The sequence below is a fragment of the Parasteatoda tepidariorum genome, chromosome 5 (genome assembly GCF_982258835.1).
Source record: "Parasteatoda tepidariorum strain Cologne lab strain chromosome 5, Ptep-v5.0, whole genome shotgun sequence".
Taxonomy (NCBI): Eukaryota; Metazoa; Arthropoda; class Arachnida; order Araneae; family Theridiidae; genus Parasteatoda; species Parasteatoda tepidariorum.
This window is the reverse complement of record NC_141759.1, coordinates 94,926,541-94,949,336: the sequence shown is the minus strand read 5'-3', so window position 1 is coordinate 94,949,336 and position 22,796 is coordinate 94,926,541. Positions and strand designations below refer to the sequence as shown.

The window sequence follows — 22,796 nt, the reverse complement described above, 5'->3', positions numbered from 1 at the left end:
TTTATTAATAAAACATGAAATGGTAAATCTACTGATATTAAAACAACAAAATAAAATGTAGTTAAGATTTTGAGCAATATCAATTTAAATTATTATTCTAATTCTAATTATTTCTTATTCTAATTATTCTAATTATTTCAAAGATGAAAACATTGCTTTCTCAAAATGAAAGCATGATTATCTATGAAACAACTGTCTTAACTTTTCTTTTTAAGAAGAACTCAAGAAAGATGTTTAAGCTTCTTTATCATGTGGGTGAACTAACTTTAAAAGCTTAACAATATATTGGAAAGATACATCAAAATTATTTAAGCTATTAACTTGATAACATCCAATAAAAAAAAAATTTTTTTTTCTAAAAATTGAAAAATAAAGCTTTAACAAGATAAAAATGGATTGTAAAATATTTTTTAATCAAATATTAAACGCTTAAATTGAGAAAAAAAAATTATTTGACTCATTACTTAATAAAAATAAATTTATCAATGATGCTTTGGTATTTCACTTCTTTCTTACGATGCTTTAGGAAAGACAATTCCTCGTACCTATTTTTTATCAATCCATAAATTTAATGATAAATATTTATTATCCCTAAATCATCTATAAGCTATTAGACTAGTCTGATATATATAAATAAAAGTTATGAACAATAAAGTTATTTCCCAACAAGATATATATTGTGCTCTTAACCTTGTAAAGTCATCGTAAAATGTGCAATTTCAAGACTCAAATGTAAGAGTACTGGCAAAAAACATATATTGCATGTCTAAAATGTACAAGGTGGCTAATACGTCAAAGCCATTTTGCTTTAAACATACATAATTAAATTATTGAGCATAAAAATTGCAACTATTTTAGACACTGCAAGCTGATCATTTTTACGAACTTAAACAGCAATTATATATACAAAAATCAATAATAAATCTTCACAATCATTTTATGCATACACTACAAAAATTTAATAAATAAAAATTATCAAAAAAAAAATGATTTAACTGTTAAAAGTAGCTCAAGAGATCTAAAAATCGAAAGTCGATTCGCAGTCATCCATGAAACGTTTCATAAAATTCAGTTTCTTCTTCATATACAAATGAATTTATCACTCATAACACACTCAAGTCTTTTTTTATGTACAACTCACTAATTGATCACACCATCTTTTGGCATCAGTTGGCTGTAAACATGGATTATACAAACTCATTGGTCCCTGGTGATGTAAGAGGTTCTAGACTCTATAAATAATTAAAATCATGGATTAGAAATTGTTTTCCTTTTATTACTATTATAAAAACATTTCCAAAAAATCTTAAAAATACATAGCTGCCAACCTCTAGTTATAAAAATGCAGAAGATAGACAAAGTAAATGCAGAAGAAATGCATAAAAACGCAGAAGATTCGCAACTGCATTCTAATTACTAATAAATTTACTTAAAATAGTCCCTTTTTTTAAAAAAACAAGAAAAGGAAAAAAAATTTAAAAAAATTTTTGACCATCCTTGAGGGTACAATATTCATTTATTAATTCCTGATTAAAAGAAAATATATAATATTTTAAGATATATATTAACATTAGTTTAATTACACTATAATAGTATGCACTATACATAAACTCAATAGAAATTATGGAAAAAGAATTACATCAAAAAAAAAATTTTTTTTTTGGAAAGATGCTTTAGTAGCACCTTTTGCTTTTGCTCAACATCTTTTGAAAACCTTCTTTAGACTTAATTATCAAAAGTTTTTCGAGAATCTCATCAGACATCGATGAGCGGAATTGAGTCCTATTTTTTTTTACTACAGAAAACACCCTTTTGCATTGCTGTGGGGAATAGTCAACATAGCCTGACTTAAAGAAAATACTAGCTAACAGGCGGACGGGTAAAATGCAGAAGATCTTATCTTCTGCGCGTAAAAGCGGAAAAAATAGCTAAAATAAGTAAAAATGCAGAAAGCTCCTGCAAAATGCGGAAAGATTGGCAGCTATGAAAATGTATATACAAATATAGAGTGGTCTCTCTATAAGAGGGCAAAAGTAACAGCCACCATCGGCCACAAAAAGCAACACAAGTGAAAATTAAAAAATTGTCTGCTAAATGTTATACAATCTCCCCTTATTGCATTGTAAATGCACCTCATGAAAATAATTTTATTGCACTCTTATTTCTTACATTTTTTTCCATTTTATTTTATTTAATTTTTATTAGAAATGAATCTTGGCAGGCTTACCATATTTTCAGAAATGTTTTAAAATAAATGCCATACTCTATTCATACCAAAAGTTTTTTTAATCAATTAAACTTTTAAATTTATTAATAAAGTGGTCATATGTTTCAAAAAGTAACCACTGTTAAAAATACTACAACTGGCCAGTAGTAAAATGCCCTAATTTTGCCCAATTCCCTTTTCCCTCACAATCTTGGAATTTAGGTCAAATATTTAAATTTCATTCTCTGATACTTGACGTGTTAAACAAATTTTCACACTAGAGCATGCACCGATTGCACAGAAAATTTCAAAAAGGTAAGAAATAAAGCAATAAAACAATTATAGTTAAGATATATAATACTGTGAATCTGTCAGAACTTAAATTATGAAACACTTTTTATAACCGACAAAAGCAGGGATGAATGAAGCAGAAGCAGTCTTTTAACATAAAAACCCCACTGAAAAATCAAAACCCAATATTTTTAAATAATTTAGAAACAGGAAAAGTTAAACTACTAAGCTACCTATTGGTCAGATTGTCATAAACTAAGATGCAATCTTAATAGTTTAAAGGGCAAACTGTAAATATGCTTATTAATTTGAGAAGACAATATTTAACAAATAATTATCAATAATATTATTTATTTAATTATATATTTAAGTAAACAATAAAACACAAAAACATATTTTCTGAATAAACATGCTACTATTAAAAGATATTTTTTTTGTAATTACAAGACGCGTCTTAGTTTTTTCTAAAGCAATAAAATTTCATTTATGAAGAAAAAACAAATGTTTTTTTTATTATAAAACATGTCTTAGTATTTTCTAAAGCAATAAAATTTCATTCATCGAGAAAAAAACCAATATTATCTATCCCTGCTTTCTTTATAAATTTGGAACTTTATTATGTTAACTAAAATTTCTCTAATTGTAATAAAATGATCTTGCTCATTTTATAAATATTAATCCAATTTTCTCCAACAAAGTAAAATTTTACTTACAGAAAATATGTTTAGCATCAATTGTTTATAGAAATCCTTAGCTTAATTTTCTCAAATTCACTAACATATTACTTCTTGCAAAAAATGGTTTGCCTCCTTACTGTTTTTACAAATTCTAAAGCTGATTTTCTAAAATTTCACTTAACCCCTTGATGTAGAAATTTTATAAAAATATTTTCCACACTTTTTCATCATTTTTTTTATTAATTTAGGTCAAATTAAGGGGAAAATATTATATTCAGCATTTTAATAATTTACACATATGAAACACAGCATGAAATGCCAGTGTCTTTTACAGCATTAACGATAAAATCTCCCAAACATAGTTCACTTTCAACCAAAAAGTTTTCAAATTTGCACTTATTTAAATCTAAGAGAAACAGTTATTCATCATTGATATTTCTTTTTTTTTTACAAAATCAGCAATGATCCATTTTTAAATATGAATGGAAAAAAAAATGTTCCAACTACTTTTTTTGGATTTTATACTTTAGTACAAACATAACTCAGTTCCCAAATTTGTTATTTTGGTACACCAGTTGTACCAACCATCACATAAAGGTTAATAATAGAATTTTTAAAAGAAATACAGCTCAAAGAGTTATTTTAAAACAAAAAATTGCAACTTATATTTAATCAAAAATATTACAATATTTTTACATAGAGAAATTATTAATTTTTGCACAAAAAAAAATTGTGTAAGCTTTAAAAAGATTTTTACTCTCTTGCGATTTTATTACTTTGTAATTTTCAATTGTTATATTACTATATTATTTTAGATATAAATTTTTCAGTAATTATATTACTCTGAAAGATTTATTTTGACTCAGTTTTCTTTCAGATACACATAAAAAATGTCTGATTTTATTTTATTTTTAGTTCCAAGTGGAAAACCACTTTCAGCCTTTTTTAACTACTTTTCATAGGAGTGATTAAATTGCTTTTAATTGATAAAACAATTTTTGACATTGTTGCAGCCCTCGAACGGACAATTATTTAGCCTCACAGCCTTCCTCTGAAATAAAGCCAGCATTTGTTTCATGAATACACACAAACAGTTATCAACAATTAAAAGCCTACTCACAATATAAATCACAATGTCTGCATCAGGTGTCAAACACTGAGATTAATAAGATTCAATGTAAGATTCCCAGTAACAAAAACTTTGAACATAACATTAAGAAAAACAATTACAATAGAGATAATACCAAACTAAATAAATTTCAATCACTTACAGATGGATAAGACCTGGCCGGTTGATACTGGTTTTTCTCCAGACTAAATTGGTCTTCTGTAGTTTTTCTATATACTGGATTATCAAAATTCATACTGGTAACATTACGCCTTACATATTGCTTGTAAACACAAAACCCAACCTATAAATTAGAAATTTTTAAGAAAAATATAAAACAAGTTATATCTCTGATTTATATATATATATATATATATATATATATATATATATATATATATATATATATATATATATATATATATATATATATATATATATATATATGGATGTTTAAAGTTTAAAAAAAATTCCAATCTTTAATGCCATATAAATGCAGAATAAAGCAACAATAATGATATAGCATAAGTAGAACAGAAAATTTAAATGACAATATTGATTAGTGACAGCACTTATCATGAATTTATGCCTGAAATGTTAAATTAGTGCTGATAAAAAATATAAAAACTTTATTTAACTTCTAAATTGTTAGAGCACAAATAAAATTAAAATTACCTTAACTGAAGTAGTTAGTAAAATTATTTTAGTTCGAAGAATAAGTCAACTTTAATTAATAAATTTATTTCATAGCTTAAGACTGCAAGAAAATGGAAACATATGCCTATTTTCTTAGAGGAAATATATTTAATTTTTTACACAATATAACAATTAGTGTTCTTATTAGTTGCCAACAGGATAGGATTTCTTTAAAAAAAAAAAGTGGGGGGACAACCACTGAAGGGTTGAATTGGACCGAATAAAAACATGCATCAAGAAGACCAGAATTATTATTTTTTTTAAAGTAGAAATATATAAACAGTACGATATTATATTGCAATTCTATGTAAAAAATATCATGTATAAATTGAATAAATAATAAAACAAAATATGAAAAATCACAGAATGAAATAATTGAAAATTTAAATTTAGGTAATGCATACACAATATGTAAAATAATAGTACAAAATTATTGGATTAAAAAGTAAAAAAAAAATATATTTATTTATTTTTTTCAACTTTATAAAGTACATACTACGCATTAAGTTCAATTTAATGTAAAAAAATATGCGGTATAATTTGCCCTGTCATAATTGTGTCTAACAAAAAAATAAGCGTGCATCATAATCTATTCAGCTAGTCATAAGCAGGTTATCCACATACATCACTAGTCACACAATTTATTTTTTCAATCAAGTTACAATTTTTCGGAGAAAAAAAATACAGTTTTAATAACTCATATATATTTTTTGCACGTAAAACAAATAGATTAATAAAATAAATTTTAAATAAAATGCGTACAAATGAACAAGATTTTGAATAAACCAGAAGTCAGGATTGAATAACACAAGAACCTAAAAACATCTGTTAACTGCATTAACAACAGCAACAACTTTAGGCACTCAAGGTAATAAAAAACTGTGATGAAAAATGAATTTAATTCAACAACAAAAATAATGGAACAAAGAGAGAAAAGAAGTCAAAGATCATTAGTTTAATACTGTGCAATGGAAAGGTCACCTATGTTTGTTTAACTCAATAAGGTGAACTGCCTGAGGAGATAAATAGGATAAAAGTTGCTACCGGTAGTCAAAGTAGTTGCAAAATTTATTTTAAAATATTGAAAAATAAATAAACCTTTAAACGAAATTATATGCAGCTCAGAAAGAAAAAGAATAAATTTTTAATTATAAAACTTGTTCGAAATTACATCAACAAAAATACTATCAATTTATATACTAGTTTAAGTATTAATCACAAAATACTTAAAACTAATGCTACAATAAGAATAAGAGCCAATTTAAGAAAATTTTTAAAATTAGAAAGCATGTTTCAAACTGCAACCATAAAATTAATCTTAAATTTTTAAGTGACTTGTATTAACTTTTTATTACAAAAAATGTTTCTTACTACTGTTAAATTAAGATTAATTAAACATAAGTGAAACTTTAAATTTTTTTTTCATTTTATAACAAGCTTCAAACAATTGCCAAAATGAAATAAATCACATTTGAGTTTTTTTTTTATTTTTCGCAACAAAACAGGCTTTTATATTAAATTTTTAAGCATTCTAAAATATTTTGAAATAAATAGTAGAGTATAATGATAGAAAATTCTAAGATACAATTAGGTAAATTTAAGAAAAACAGAATTGGAAAATACAATGAAAGCAGAAAGTTGTTAATAAAACACATTTTCTCACAACAATATTACTTTATTAACAATTTATAGAAAACTTTAAGACATAAGCAATAAATTTTTGAAGACATAAGCCTTACCAAGGCAAGAACCAGGGAGAGGCCACTTAATACTCCAATAACAATACCAGCTATGCGCCCGGAATCATCTATCACATCTTCCATTGCCTGGATTGTTTCATTCATTAAGATGGACTCTTGAGGGGATAGTGTAACAACCATGGTAGAAGAGGAGGACTCGGTGCTAGAACTATAAGAGCTGCTACTTGTAGAATCTAGAAAAAGAAAACAACTGTAAATGTATATTATTCAACAACTTAACATAAGAGCTTGAGGAATTAAGCCACATTTTCAATTCGTTCAAGTATGTGTTTCATAAGGATTCAGAACTGCATAGGTATACATAACCGGAAATGTCATCGTACGCTGCCAAGGGAGCTTTTCCATATTGAACAGACTGCTTATATTATTCCGAGGTAAGTAGGCACTTTATTTACATTTTTACGTAGATAGGTATTTCATTCATGTTATGTTTATGATTATCTATAAACAAAGCTTGGCATCTATAAATAAGAGCAAAAGCATCTATAAATAAGAGCAAAAGCATCTATAAATAAGAGCTTGAGGAATTATAAGGATAAGGCACATTTTCAATTTGTTCAAGAATGTATTAATAGATTATCATAAGGATTGAGAACTGCATAGGTGTACATAACCAGAAATGCCATCATACACTAGCACTGGAACCTTTAGATCATGAACAGACGCTCAATGTTAATCTGAGGTTGGTATGTACTTTATTTATGTTCCTACATAGGTAGATATTTTATTCACATTACGTTTATGATCCGAAGACATACTATCAAAATTTTGTTCCTTTACAAAGAAGATGGGTCTCCCGTTACGGTAGAACAGCTTAACGAGGACCGATACCCGCACCCTCAGTCCCTACGCAGGCTAATAAAACTGGTCACCCACCCACTTACTGATCGCAGCCAGTCATGCTTAACCAGTGTTTTACTGTGAACCGTGTATTTATTATCAGTCCACTGCGGGATACTAGTGTTAGCACGAACTGTAATTTTTATATACCTAAATTATCTTAATATTTTGTAAATATCTTATATATTGTATCTTATCTTATATTTGTATCTTAAAATATTGTAAAATATTAGAATCTTTGTTTGATTAGTAAAAATGATTTTAAAATTCAATGATTTAACTAGTGGTGGACACTGTACAAGTTGACTTAGATCTAGACTATTTAGAATCTTTTGTTCTTACTAGCGGGTACTTTTTCAATAGTTACACAGAAGAGCACTTAAAAAAATGTGTAAAGTAATAGTTGAAAAGAATATTCTGTAAAAAGGTATTTTCAGTAGATTTAATAAATTATTTTTTGATCCAATAAACTATATAATATTCAAACAAAAAGAAACTACGAAAACACAATTACCTCATTTTAAAAGATAAAAAATGTCCTTAATTATAAAACCAACTTTATCAAATGAATTATAAAAAATTAATATTTTTTCTTTGAAGCAACTTAAGTCAACGTAATTGGCAATATTTTGAGACAACTATTAGCAGTTTTAAAAATGTAAATATATTTGAATAATAATGTAATTATCATTTTCTAGTTTCAAAAAATACGATGGAAGATAAAATGCTGAAGAGCACTTGAAGAGTGTTTCATACACTTGAAAGATAAAGCGCAGCAATTATCAAGATAAGTTTTGTAATTTCATTCTTTGATACTTGACTTTTATAGAAACACTTTCAGTTTATCAAACTGCAAAAAAAAAAAAAAAAAAAAAAAAAAAAAAATTATATACTGTAATTATAACTTTTTAAAAAGAGTATAAATTTAAAGTATTTACTATCCATTTAATTATTTTTTAGTACTGTTATCACACTCTTTTACTCAAATATTAATCTTCATAAAAAATAAATTTGTATAATTATTAACTAACTATTCAACTCAACTTTTGTGATACTATTCATGAGACAAAAATGAAATTAAAATTAAGGAATCAAAAATATTTTCGACTAACGAACATAACCATATTTTTGTGATGTCCATTGACCATTTTGTACGTCAAGAATCGTTAGATTCATTATAAAAATTTTAAAAAATGTGCTTATTCAGAGGATTATTATTTTTTTTTTTTGATTTCAAAATTTAAAATATTGTCTTGAGCACAAATTTGGCATATTTCAGGTTTGTCCTATCAAATTATGATTAACACTTATGCAAAAATGCAATCAATAAATCAAAAGCTATTAAAGTGTTCTTTTTTTGCATGCAGAGGTGATTATGAACCCAAGTCAAAATTCCAGAAAATTTCTTGAGTAAAAAAACAAACAAAAATAAATCGAAAAATAAGAAAAAAATTTAAACAAGGTTTTTTCCTTTTTCTGAATATTTCTTAGTTTACTTAAAATATATTTAAAATTTTACACATACCTATACCATTTACATATACCTATCAGGGGTCTGTTTAGAAGGAATTTGGTTCTGTTAACGGACCCTTCACAAAATATCTTTTCATAAAAACGGACCCTTCACAAAATGATTTTTCTTTTAATCGGACACTTCACAAATTTGCTTATTTTCATTATTGTTTTGTTAATTGAATAAACCCTTCCCAGGAAGGGGGGGGAAGAAATACAGATGTAAACGAACTAAATTTTGTCTTCGGCAGACTCTTCTTCCTTTATTCATCCGAAATTAATATTCTGCGTTCAGCAGTATAGGCTAAATCTTGTATAATAGCATAATCAAGATAATAGCATAATCTTGTATGTCTTTACAATTTAACTCCTTGAAAAAGTTTTTTTGCAATAACTGACCCTATTTGCACAAATTCACAAAAGCAGACCCTAGTTGAAAGAATGTGACTTAACGTTTATTTTATATTCACAAATTACGAGTAATTTTTTCACAATTTTACAAAAACGGACTTTTCACAAAATGTCTGGACAGACCCCTGCCTATGTTGACCTGGAGAAGTGATTGAAATTTACAAATATGTCTTTCGTTCTTGAGTTTATGATCATAATAACTATTTACTGATAAAAAAGAAATATTAATCTTGAATATAAGCTATAAAGTATCTGGCTTTCCCATACAAATAAAATAAACCGTGTTTTTAAGTTCTACCTTTGAAAATTTAATTTCCGGAAAATCCGGATTTTTTCAGGAGCACAATCAGCCCTGTGTATGTAAGTGTGTAGTGTACATAAACTACAATTTGAAAAATGTTTAAAACTTTCAACGTAAGAATAAAAAAAGTAAAGCAGGAAAACATTATTGAAACATGATATGGCCGGACAGTGCCTCTGATAGCTGAGCAGACGCAACAATTTATTTGCATAAATGAAAGTAGATGAAGTAAAAAATATATATACAGTAGGAAACCGATTATCCGGAACGATCGGGACCATCGCTATTCCGGATAACTGATTTTTCCGGTTTTCTGAATCGCTACAAAAAGTCGTTTTTTTTATTGTTAAACCCAGCTAAAAAAAATAATATTTGGAAATAATCTTGAAAAAACGAAGTAATACACTAATGATTATTTCCAAAATGATGCTAGGGTAAACATCTTTCAAAAAAGAAAGAAAAATCCTAAAATCTTATGAGGAAAAAAAATTTTAAAAAAATAATAAAATAGCGGGAAAATTTATCAAATTTCGTTCCGGTTTTTTGGTTTTCCGGTTTTCTGATTTCCGGATAACGGGTTCTGTACTGTATATGTATATATATATATATATATATTTACTCTTGATATCTCAAGATTGAGGGACGCTAAAAAAATTTTTAGACAGCGAGTTTTCGAGATAACCAGTTCTGAACTAAATGTGTTCTAAAAAGTAGAAAAATATATTCTTAAATATTACTCTAAAAAGTTGAGTCATGGACAATAAGAATAACTACCATTACATATGTATGAAATGATAGTTGAATGTAATGATAGTCTAAATGCAACAAATATAATTTTATTTTTAAAAGTAAGACAAAAATAATTAAGCATTAAATAGAGAAGAATTAGTGTACAATAAGTTTGCATTAGGGTTTTTCTGAAAAAATTCAAATCCTATTTTGAAAAAATTTGGACATAACAAGGTATTTAGAAGAACCTCTTCAACATAGGAATTCAAATTAGGTGGATATATAATGAGGAAGGGAAAAATATATCTATATTTTTTTTTGACAAACAAGGTTTTTGAGATACCAAGTGTATACTGTAGATGAATAGTTTTTCAATAACTTTTAACGTGGTAGTTACCATAAATGAATATTATTTACTAAGTGTAAAGTTAATAATAAAAGAGTGGAAAAATTATTAATTAGTTGCTGTTACAAAATAACTTTTATACAAATAATGCCTATTATGTATTTAAGACTGCAATTACGAGCTATATTATCTGTAATTATGAAAGTTTAACATTTAATGAAATAGTTCCACTAAGTTGATATGCAGTTAACACAATATTAAAATATGTACACAAACTCATAATATTGCAATGTATTTAAATATATATGAGGTTCTAATAATAATGATTGATTTAATACATGTACACAGACTACATTGCACATGTGATTTTTAAAAAAAAATAAACAAATAGTTATGCTGTTTATTAAGTTGCAATACAATGTTAAACATTTATTATTGTAAATAAATGAATTTTAATACTGTTTATAAACATAGCTATTTATTCACAAAAGGAAGAAAATTAAATTACTAAAATAGTGTTTGATAAATTAATAAAATCTTTTTCAAAATTATCTTAAAAATTCATTTCACATTTACAATAGTTACTTTATAAAAAATTAATTTATTCCATAAAATATAAAAGTAACATTCTTAAAGTCGACCACAAATATAAAATTACTAAAAAGGTAAACAAATGCTAGAAATATATCTAATTCCATTCAAGCATTGAAAAACAAATTCAATAGTATATTGTGTAATGACATGCTGTAAAGAATTTAGAAATAAATAGAAAGAAAGAAAAAAACATATGATATTGTGCGCAATACAAGCTTAGCTAAGAAATAGAATGCAAAAATAATTGTAAAAACTTTTACAAATAATTAAACATTTTTTTCTTCCTTTTTTTTTTGAATATTTCATTTTAAACCAAATAAAAAAATATGTCTTATTTATTTCTAATAAATATATTAAACTCAAAAACCATTTAGCAATAAAAATAATTAATTTTTGACCTAGATTTAAAATAAATGTGAAGATAGTGTCAAAATATCAATAGAAATTTATTTTAAACTAGCAATATTTATTCATAAATGCTTGCGTCGAAAAAGTATGCAATTTCTAACACTGCACAGCAAAAAAAAGAAGCAACAACGAATACAATGTAGTCAAATATTGATAAACTTTAACCAAAATATGCAAATAGAGAATGCGCAAAATAATTCAAATTACTAACTACAAAGCATTACAAACAATTTCAAAAGGATGGTTAACAGCAGGTAATAGAGAGAAAAAAAAGCTAACTACAAATAAAATAATTAGAATTAATATTTAAATTGAAAGATTAGTAATAAATAAAGCTATTAATAAGATTCTAATTAATTGATTACCGCCAACATCTTCACCTTCGCAAAAAACACAACGCCATACGCAGACGGAAAATAGTAAACAAACCGTAAGGCGAACCATCTTTAAACTGCGCAGAGGCAGTACGGCAGCTGACTTTGACACCCGACCCTTCCCCTGCCCTTCCCTTCCGCCCTCATAAAGAAAAAGGAGCCACAATCGCCCTCGCCAGGTGCGATTTGATCTTTAGGCTAGCCAAAAGTTTTACTTATTAATTTATATATATATATATATTTTACATATTTATAACCATCCCAAGTTGTACTTATTTATTTATTTTTATATCTTTATTTCAGTTTTATATCCTCTTCTGCGGGGATATCATATGTGATTAAAATGGAAAAGAATATTTTTAAAATTTTTGGAAGCAAAAACAATTTTTTATAAATATCGTAATTTTTAAAATTATTAATTTTTCAATTGAAGTTCAAAATTGAAAATACATTGAAAATTTCGATAGTTATGGAATTATTTGCTAAAAATCGGTATTATTTTTCCTATATTTTTTTATTATTATTTATTTTAAATAAATTAGAATAGTTTAGTAAAATTTTTATATTTAGCGTCTTATGTAAACATTTCTTAAGCTTTCCCTCAGATCCGTAGTAAGGATGGGACATTTGACCAGGTCTGGCATTCCTAGATATAATATTCGAAAAAAAAATAAATAAATAAATAAAAAATAATAATAATAATTATAAAAAGTTCATTTAAAAAAAAATTCTTTTCAGTGCTGAAAATCTGAAAACTTTGTATTTATATTAACTACTAGAACGATATTATCTATCGTTCTAGGGTACAAAGGTAAGAAAATTGATAAATGATTTAGTGGCTGCCGTTTCAATGTAAGCGGCATGTATTAAATTTTTTTACATGACGCGTAATAGGGGGTCCATAATCTTTATAAACCATGGGCGTCGTTGACGGGGGATTGTATGTTCCCTTCACTAATTAGAAATCTCTATTAAGTCCCCCTCAATATTTCAATTTCAGACCAATAAGGAAAACTTTCGTGAATTATCACAGATTTAAATTCTTTAAAGTTATATATATTTATCGATAAATATATAAAGTTATTATACATTTATCGATTTAAGTTTCTCTAAGGAAGAGATAAAATAGCTGATCTTTTTCGCAAGTCATTTAAGATTTTTTTTTCCTTATGTGTGAAATTTAAAGAACTATTATGACTGTGAAATCTTAAGCTTATAATAATCTTCTTAAATGCTATTTAATTCAGAAAAAAATAAGATTAAGAAAAAAAAATTACGAAGCTCTCAAAAAACACTTAATATTACATTATCAGTACTCTTATGTTAAGATAAAAAAATATAATTACATACGATAATAAGAAAAGTCGGAAAAAAGACGAAATTATATTTAAGTCCAAAGATAAAAGTTAAGAAACAACAAAAATCCATTATCTCTGATTAAACGAAGGTCGCCAGAAGTTTCACCTATCGCGTGTATATGATAAAAGCACGTCACCCTGAGTCATTCTTCCATTCATCAAAACTGAAAACCCAAGGTTATTTCCATTCGAGTTCCAATTGGTAGAAAATAAGAACGAAAAATGAAAAAAATATATTAAGATAATACATTTCTTCAATCTTGGCTGGTGTAGTTGACTAAGACACGCGCGGTAGCGGTCACGAGGTGTATTTTGTCGAAACAATTCGCATTCGTAAATTGTCTCAAATTGACGCTTTATTTGTCTCTCTGTGTTCCTGTTTTGTAATATATAATCGTTTGCTTTGTTCACGTGACAGTTTTTGAGCTGATGAAGCATATTTTTTCTTTCGTTTTTCGTTGGACTAAATATGCGTGAAAACATATAAAAGCAAGGCCGTAATGTTCGAAGTTCAATAATCGTGATATCCAAGAACAAGGTGATTCATTTGTATATGAGTCATACTGTCAAATAAAGCGGGTAGTAACAAGTGGAATTGTATGTGCGATACAGATATGGTGATTTGGGGCTTTTTGGCATCATTTTTAAGGAATTTATTTCATGAATGAAATTGAGATATTCTTGAAATGACAAAGCAAATATATTAGGACTACAACAGGAAATTTTTATTAGAGTTACTTGATGTCAAAAAACAATCGTCTGAACAGAAAAAACTACTACTTGTTTTTTTGTTTTGTTTTTTCTTTCCTACGTGTATGGAATTTTATATAAAAAAACAAAAAAAAACTATTGCTTTATTTTTGATCACATACCAAAATATACTTTCTTTGAAAAAGAAAAATTTTTTTTTTTAGCAAATTCGAAATAATTAATGCCAAAATTAGTTGGGAGGAGAAATAAGATGACACAGAAGAAATCTGTATTCAAACATTGTAATTTTTGGGTTTTTAGCTTTTCACTAATGCTAATTATACCAATTTTAACATTAACTTTTTAATTTCTTTATTAGCCAGGTAATCTTTTTAGGGGTCTTAAGTAAATTTTAATGTCCAAAATATAGAATTCCTTATTAAATAATTCCTGGAAGATCACAATTTAAAAATGCAGATTTTTTTTTTAAATAAATAAATAAGTAGAATTTTACCATTGTTTTCTCAAAACCTATTCATTTAGTTTTGTTCTCAAAAACTTTAATTGATTACCATGAAGCAGATATTGTGAATCTCAAAATAAAAATATTTATCAATAACTATTAAATTAAAAAATTATGTATATTTTTTTCATGAAATTTATTTTACCAATATTTGGAATTATGTGTATCCCTTTTAGATTTGCACAATTTGTTTCGTAAATATTAAAAATAACACATTTAGTGATCGAAAATAAGTCCCCACAATATTTTTTTTTTCAAATTTCTCGAACTTTTGAAAAAAATTCTGTTTCCTTCATCCAATAAGCATTAGTTAAGAATCCAAAAGTAATGAAACAAAAATTCTAATAGTAGACATTTTCTACCATTACTGGAAATAATGTATAATAACTACTATAACTGGATTTTACCAATTCTAAATCATTCTTTTAGTTGAAAAGGGGGAAAATTGTGAAATGCAAATAAATAAAAAAACTTGAGATAAGTGACTAAGCCTTAAAAATTGTAAATAAAAGTTACTATTTTTTAAGATAGTAACATTAAGCAAGAAAAGTTACTCATTTTGAGCCCTGAATAATATTAAGAAATTGCAAGCTGAAAATTTATACTAAATTTGAAAATTCCTGAGAAATTTGGAAAAACAAGGCTTTTTTTTATTTATAAATTAATTTTTTTTATTATAATCTTGAACCCATCTAGAAGACAAGGGAATTCCTGGATCAAGCATCAGGACAAACTAGCCTTCATAAAGGACTTTTTAATGGAACTAACCCATATTTGTATTGCATGGAGAGGAAAACCACAAAAACCCTTAGTGATTCCCATCAATTAAACTACGAAGCGATACAAAAATACACATTCTGAGAATAAAGATGAGGTTGTCAACCTCTTTCAGTAATCGTCAAAAAGAGCTCTCGAAATAAGAGTCACTCAATATTTGCTAGTAAGTTCACAATGCTATGTTCATATTAATTCCATTAAGTGATGATATAAGGAAAGAAAACATGTGAAATAAAACATCTTGCTGTCAGGTCAATTATTGTAGGGTAGTGTCTCTTATTATTAAATTTAGTTTTATAATACAAAATGAAATTTATGGATAGCCCCTTAGCAGACAGAGCTTTCTTTTAAAAAAAAAAGTATTATAAATACACTAGAAACTTTTTAAATTTTCAAGATACTCAAATGAGGATTTTTCCATAAGTTAGCAAATACAATCTATATATATATTTCTCTTACACGGCGATAAAAAAAAGCCTCATTACAACTCCCCGAATGGCAACGCTAGAAAATCAACCAATAATTGCAGCTAAAAATATCACATGCGAAATTTAGTTTAGGTGGCTCAACATATAGCGCTTCTAAAAACGGAAACTGAAATAACCAGAGTGTAAAATAGTATGTGCTTATGCGCATCGTATTTTTTGTTAAATAATTTATTTATTATATATCAGTTTATAGATGGTAACGAGAAGAGTTTTATGGTTGCTATGGTGACTAATTAGAATGTAAATTGTTTTTTTGAGTGAGTGTGAGATTTGTTTTTTGGAACTGCGATGCTGTAATTTTATTGTTTAGTTAATAAACCTTCCTTTTATATTAAACGTGATAGTAGTTTCCTTAATTATTTGATTCGAAGTCCTTGGAGTTTTATTTGAGGTCAGTTTATTTTGTATTTTTTGACAAGAGTATTTTGTATTTTTTGAAAATTTTTTGACATTCTCACCAAATGAGATTTGCCTTTCATCCTTTTCCATTGCAATTCACTTAGTTCAATTTTTAATAGACTTAATTATAGCCAAAATTTTAACTTTTTTAAAGAGATATCAGTTTTAGAAATTTTATCTTAAGATTTTATACTATAGCACATTTCTAATAGGTTAAACGAATTACATGTCATTTATTTGAATTCAAATTTATTTTAATGACTTAGTATTTACTAAAAAGATGTAATTTTTCTTTAAAAAAAAAGTTGTTATATGGATTTGAATGATTGTTTTGAATTCTTAGAATTTTGTGCATTTGCAATGTACCTAAGTTAGTAGCGAGCGAAGCGAGCTTGGTTTGCGAAGCAAACCATATGAGATTGCGTAGCAATTTTTGGGGGTTGGCGAGCGTTAGCGAGCAGGGGGCACAGCCCACTAGTTTGCAATAAAATTAACATTTTCTTTTTTAAATGTTTACCACATATGTGAAGCATGTAAAGAACACTTTAAATGCTCATATCTTGCAAATTTTTTTTTTTTGAATTTTAAAATAATATTTTTGTTATTAAATAAAAATTGCTTATAAAAATCTAGTTTAATTTTGTAGAATTTTTTTCAATTAAAAAAGATATAAAGAAAAAAATTAGTTAAGTAAAAAAACATCTATATCTCTACTAATACTTAAGCTGGGTTTAGGAAATTTCATGCAGTTAATGTATATGATAACCAATTCATACAAGTTACAAGCTGATTGCTATATTTTTTGCCATAGGGTGTTAAAAAAAAATCTTTTACATTTATAATTTATTACGGGCACCTTAAACCAGCAATAAATTATGTTCCAATTTATTGTTGTAAGATTTAAACTTTATTGAGAAATTGAGCACTTGCATGATCTAAACTCCAAAGTTTATAAAATAATTCTCCATCTAGAGAAATTTGAAAAAAATATCTAAAACTATAAGTATTCCTTTCATTATTGCTGTTTAAGTACGCAAAAAATTTCTTATTTCCCCTATATCTAATAAGTTAATTTTTTTCCCCTTTTGCTCCATTATTGAAAATGTTTGATGACTGATTTCAAAATAGACTGCTAAAAGTAAAATCTTAATAAATATTCAAAAAGAAGAAGAAAAATTGAGTTATCAATATAAATATATAGACACTACGAAAAAAATTGAATACTCCTTCATCCAATATGATTATATATCCATCTTTCTAAACTATTTTAGAAAAAGTTCTGTTGACGATTTTGTAACTCAACATTTGAAACTTTGATAACATTAAAAAAAAAAATAGGGTGACCACAATAAATGTATGGATATAAAAAATATAACACTCACTAGTTTCCATAGCGGATGAAGCTGATGTTGAACCGGTGGTTGATGAAGGGGTGGACTTAGTAGTTGTTGTAGTTGAAACTGTAGAACTAACTTTCGAAAGTGTACTGGTTTCAGTGGGGGCAAGAACTGTGGGTGCATAAGTATTTGAAGAAAAGTTATTCATAACAACTTGGGGTTTAGTGGCAGGCAATACTGTAGTAGTGTATCGAAATGGCTTATCTAAAAGGAATAACAAATATTGCAAATTAATACCTTAAACACAAGTGGCTCTTGACTTATATCAAAATAAAAAAGAATGTCTAATCTACATTTAAGCTTAAACTAAAAGGATATTTAAAAGAAAAACTTACCTAAATACAAGCAGTTAAGGCCATTGTCTGAAAGCACCATTCCATCTGGACATGCACAGGTGTATTTGGCAGATGATTTAGAGATGTGGGGCGAAGGTAGACAAAGATGAGAGCAACCACCATTCAAAGATCCACAATAGTTTACCCCTGGAATATAAAAAGACAACTCATAATAAATAAATAATTCCACGTGAGCAATTCATAGTTTCTACAATTCCTATAACAACCATTTAGTAATTGCCATAATATGTTAATATTTGTGTTGTTTTTCTTTGATAAATATGTGCTCTTTCTCATAGACACTTTATGTAATTCATTTACCAAAACGCAATATAGTATTAAATAATCATACATTTAAGAAAGAAAAAAAAAAGATCTATGCCAAAGTATTCACTTACAAGTAGACCTTTCTCTCCTTACAAGTGAAGTTCGAGTTCTTTATTTATAAATTTATTTTCATTCTGAATGCATTTTAACTGAAACTCTTTAATCATATTTTTGTTGAGCACAAATTACATTTTGCTTTTACTCTTTCATAACATTAAAAAAAAATATGAATATTATTTTCAAATATCTCTAACTACAATCATCAACTTATGTTTTTTTACCTGCAATTCAACAACATTAAAATGATAAAATTAATCAACAAAAGGTGAAACTGTAAGCTAAATGACAACATAATGTGCGATCTAAATCTTAAAGAAAGGCAGGATTTGGCTGATACAAATGTTAGAATCTTTTAGAGCAAAGAAATGGATAATATAAAATAAAATAAAAATTGGAAAAAAAATTGCAAAATAGTTTTTTTACTATAGATAAAGAAATGTGTGATTTCCATGCAAACAAAAAAAATAGAATAATGTAAGAAGACAGGAACGAATTTATTTTACCAATCAGATCAGAAAAATGTGAAAATAATCAAGAAAAATTCAATTTTGAAGAAGCCTCAAATGAAAAAACATGACAGGTTTTAAAAATATCTACAGATCTACCTGTACGTTTAATGAATGTGCTGATAAAATTTTAGCACCTACAATTTAGATACACGAGTAAAGAAAACTATCACACATGCTCTTTTTTAAAATTAAATCCAAATAACGAATATAACCTCTAACTATTGAAAGATATTACTCATTAATTTGTTAAAACAAGATTTAAAATCATAGCATTTTTTTTACCTTTATCTTAAATTTGTTTTGTTTAATGCATATGCTTCATCCAAACGTAACTTTTAAATCAAATTTAGTACACTGATCAAACACAACACAATTATAAAAAACACATTTTTCTGATGCAAAATTCAAGTAAAGTTAAAGAATACATTAATAGTGTTAAACAATATATGACTTGAAACTTTTCAAGCATCATACAATGGTAATATTACCTTTTGGTTGCTTATAGCTGTGATAGACACGCAGTCCCATGGGCGAAGATATACCATTTGCAACAACTTCTACATCTTTGCCGGTAAACTTATCTACTTTGGATATACTCTCTGATTCCCAATCAGACCAATACACCCAATCCTAGAAGCATTAAAAAAAATCAAATATTTCATTAAAATAATGTTTTCTAAATACAAAATTAACATTATATTGTTTTAATATATCCTGTTTTAAAGAAATATTATAGAAATAAATTATCTATATTTCTTTAACTTGAAAAAAAATTTAAATTATGAAAAAAGCTTTGATTAATTTTTCTTAACACAACATTTTTGAAACTATAGAAAATGTCTGTTTCACAAAATTGCAGATTGTTAATTTCTTTTTCTCCATTTATTTATTTATTTTTTAAAGTCGGGCTTACTAAGTCAATCTCAACCATCAGATTCTTCAAACTTGCAACTTCTTAAATTTTCATTGGTTATCACATGCCTTTGTACTTTCTCCGTCAACAATTTTTTTTTTTTAATTTTGCCCCACTTTGGTTTCTAACATTGACTTTGAAGAGTTCCTTTTGTTTATCTGATATGCAAACTTTTTTTCACATTGAAAGAGTTTTTCATTTAATTTCTCTATCTTTCTTTCCTAAAATCATAGTAATTAAAATCCTTTAAAAGAGGTATTGCTTTCTTTAAGTTAAAAAAATAATACAAATATTCATAAGTATGTAAATGATTGACCTTCAGCACTTATAAACCTCTATATTTTTAATAATTAGTTAATGATAAAGTCAATTTTCTTCTTCTCAATCTTAGTGTTCACTAGATTAAAATTCTTTAGTATCTGTTTTTAAAATTATATTTTCTCTATTGGTTCTTAAGGACTCTTACTCTTGTAAATTTAAACGTAAGACCCATTTCTTAAGACACCAAGTTATTTTTTTATGTGTGATTGTAAACTCTTTTTTACATATTTTTATGTCAATACTGAGCATATTGTATGTATATGAAGATTAATTCGTCAAGTAATAAGACCATATGAATATTAATTCGTGTGGGATTCAATATGTTTGAGCAAAAATAAAGTATAATATTTTAACATGCAAACGAATGTTTTCTTCATTTTTATCATGATGTGTTGTTTCTTTCTTCAATTCTATATTTTTTAAAGAATACATTTTGTCAGATATTTTTATGAAATGAAATTTCGAAACATCTTTATTTTCTTTGAAAATGTTACCTTTTATTTATTGAATAATGTTGGTCATTTTATTTTTTCTCATAACTCATTAATTTATTATTTTGATGTACAAATCTGCTCATAGTCAACCTTACATAATTGACTTCTGAGCCTATTGTGTTACACTTCTGTTTCAAATTACTACATTTCTTAAACATTCATGTTCCCCTAAATTTTATTAATTCCTTTAGATTCTATATTTTGGCCATAATTTGTTTGTTTATTTACTTTGAATTTTAATTCTCCATTCAATGACTGAAAATATTTAATATCCAAATACTATTTAAAACACTCTTTTATCAAGTTATCCTCATACTTCAGTACGGTGTCTATCTTTTAACCTCCATTCCCAAATATTTCATTGTTACATTTTTCCGGCAACAAGTACTTATTCAATTATTCCGATATTATTTAATATGTAGCACATGCTGATCAGTCATAGTGAGAATAAAATTCAAAACTCTTATTTTATTATAGTACACTCAGTTTGTATTTTAATAAAATCACAAAGCTACTAACTAATTGATTACACTTTTTGAAAGGTTAAGAACACAGCTACAAAAAAATAATATTCGAATAAATAGGGTGACTTTTAAATTTGACTGAACTCACTTCGAATACATCCAAAGCAAATGGATGTTTGATGGCAAAGGATGAAGATAATACCACACGTTGGTTAGAACCATCGTAATCAGCACTACTCAGTGTGTGAAGCTTAGCATCAACCCAGAAGATTTTTTTAGTCACAATGTCTAAATTAGAATGATAAAATATAATTATTTGAATGATTTCAACTAATAAACAAAATACATTTCAATTATTTAAATAAATTACATAATCATTGCATCAAATACTTGAACAACTAAACCAGAAACAATGACATGGCACATATACCATAATCATAGAAGGAAATTTACTTACTGGTCCGAAGAACCAGATGTTAAAAGGTAATATTAGTCTGTCCACATTTTTACTAGTCAGTTTATAATTGATTTTTTTATTTTATTAAATGAAAAATTTAATTTTAATGAAAAATTAAAATACTAAGAATGTGTAAATGATTTATTGATGAAATATGCTATTTTGTGGCAATAAAACAAACCAAAACATGAAACTGAACATTAAAAAAACAAAACACCATATCAACCCTTTATATCGATTGCTTGTCCAGGGAACCGATGATTACTTTATGGTGATCCGAGACTAATTTTAGTGGTCCCAAACAAACAAACCACCGTTAGTTACAAAACCAGATAACTTTGCCGTACACAGAAGAAAAAACAGCAATAAAACAGAATTACACTAATAATTACAATAAAATAGGTTATTTTATGACAGTAAAAGACCAAAACATGAAACTGAAAATCAAAAAAGCAAAATAACATATAATCCCTTTTAGCTGATCCAAGGAACAACTGATTATCACCTTGATTCAAGTTAGATTTTAGTGAACCTGGACAAACAAACCAGAGTTAATTTCAGACCTTGATATTTTTGTATTACATGGAGGTTGGCAAAACAATGGCAATAAAATCTTAGTTTTTAAATACACAGGAAAATAGCAAAATTATGATTCTGCTCATAATATTTGCAATGAAAAATGTATGAATTTAGTTTTATTTTTAATGACATGACTTTAAGAAAATGAGAAAATATCTAAAAACAACTTTGAACAATAGATACTACATAAGAATGCTACATAGGTTATTTAAATAAATATATAGATTGAATAGATAAGTTTATCTCCACAGATCCACTGCATAGTTAAAATACTGGATTATTTTACATTAATTAGAAAGAGTCTTTGAAAAATTTACCAATAGCAAGTCCATTTGGCCACCTTATATCCTGAGAAATAACAACACTGCGATGAGTGCCATCCATGCCAGCTCGTTCAATTTTGGCTGGTTCTCCCCAATCGGACCAGAACAACCACCTGAAACATTTTGAAT

At 26.6% G+C, this 22,796-nt stretch overlaps 1 protein-coding gene across 1 annotated transcript in view; it reads right to left on the bottom strand.

Moving 5' to 3' along the window:
- Nucleotides 1-202: 202 nt before the first annotated feature.
- The window catches only part of LOC107444869 (low-density lipoprotein receptor), a 58,952-nt gene continuing 36,358 nt past the window's right edge, over nucleotides 203-22,796 (bottom strand). The window contains exons 13-20 of the mRNA XM_087164552.1: nucleotides 22,662-22,780; nucleotides 21,457-21,596; nucleotides 19,605-19,746; nucleotides 18,221-18,367; nucleotides 17,871-18,089; nucleotides 6,718-6,911; nucleotides 4,446-4,586; nucleotides 203-1,232 (exon numbers count right to left, since the gene is read on the bottom strand). Of these exons, the coding sequence (XP_087020678.1) occupies nucleotides 1,188-1,232; nucleotides 4,446-4,586; nucleotides 6,718-6,911; nucleotides 17,871-18,089; nucleotides 18,221-18,367; nucleotides 19,605-19,746; nucleotides 21,457-21,596; nucleotides 22,662-22,780 (1,147 nt within the window). The 3' untranslated portion in view covers nucleotides 203-1,187. The remainder of the gene's footprint in view (nucleotides 1,233-4,445; nucleotides 4,587-6,717; nucleotides 6,912-17,870; nucleotides 18,090-18,220; nucleotides 18,368-19,604; nucleotides 19,747-21,456; nucleotides 21,597-22,661; nucleotides 22,781-22,796) is intronic.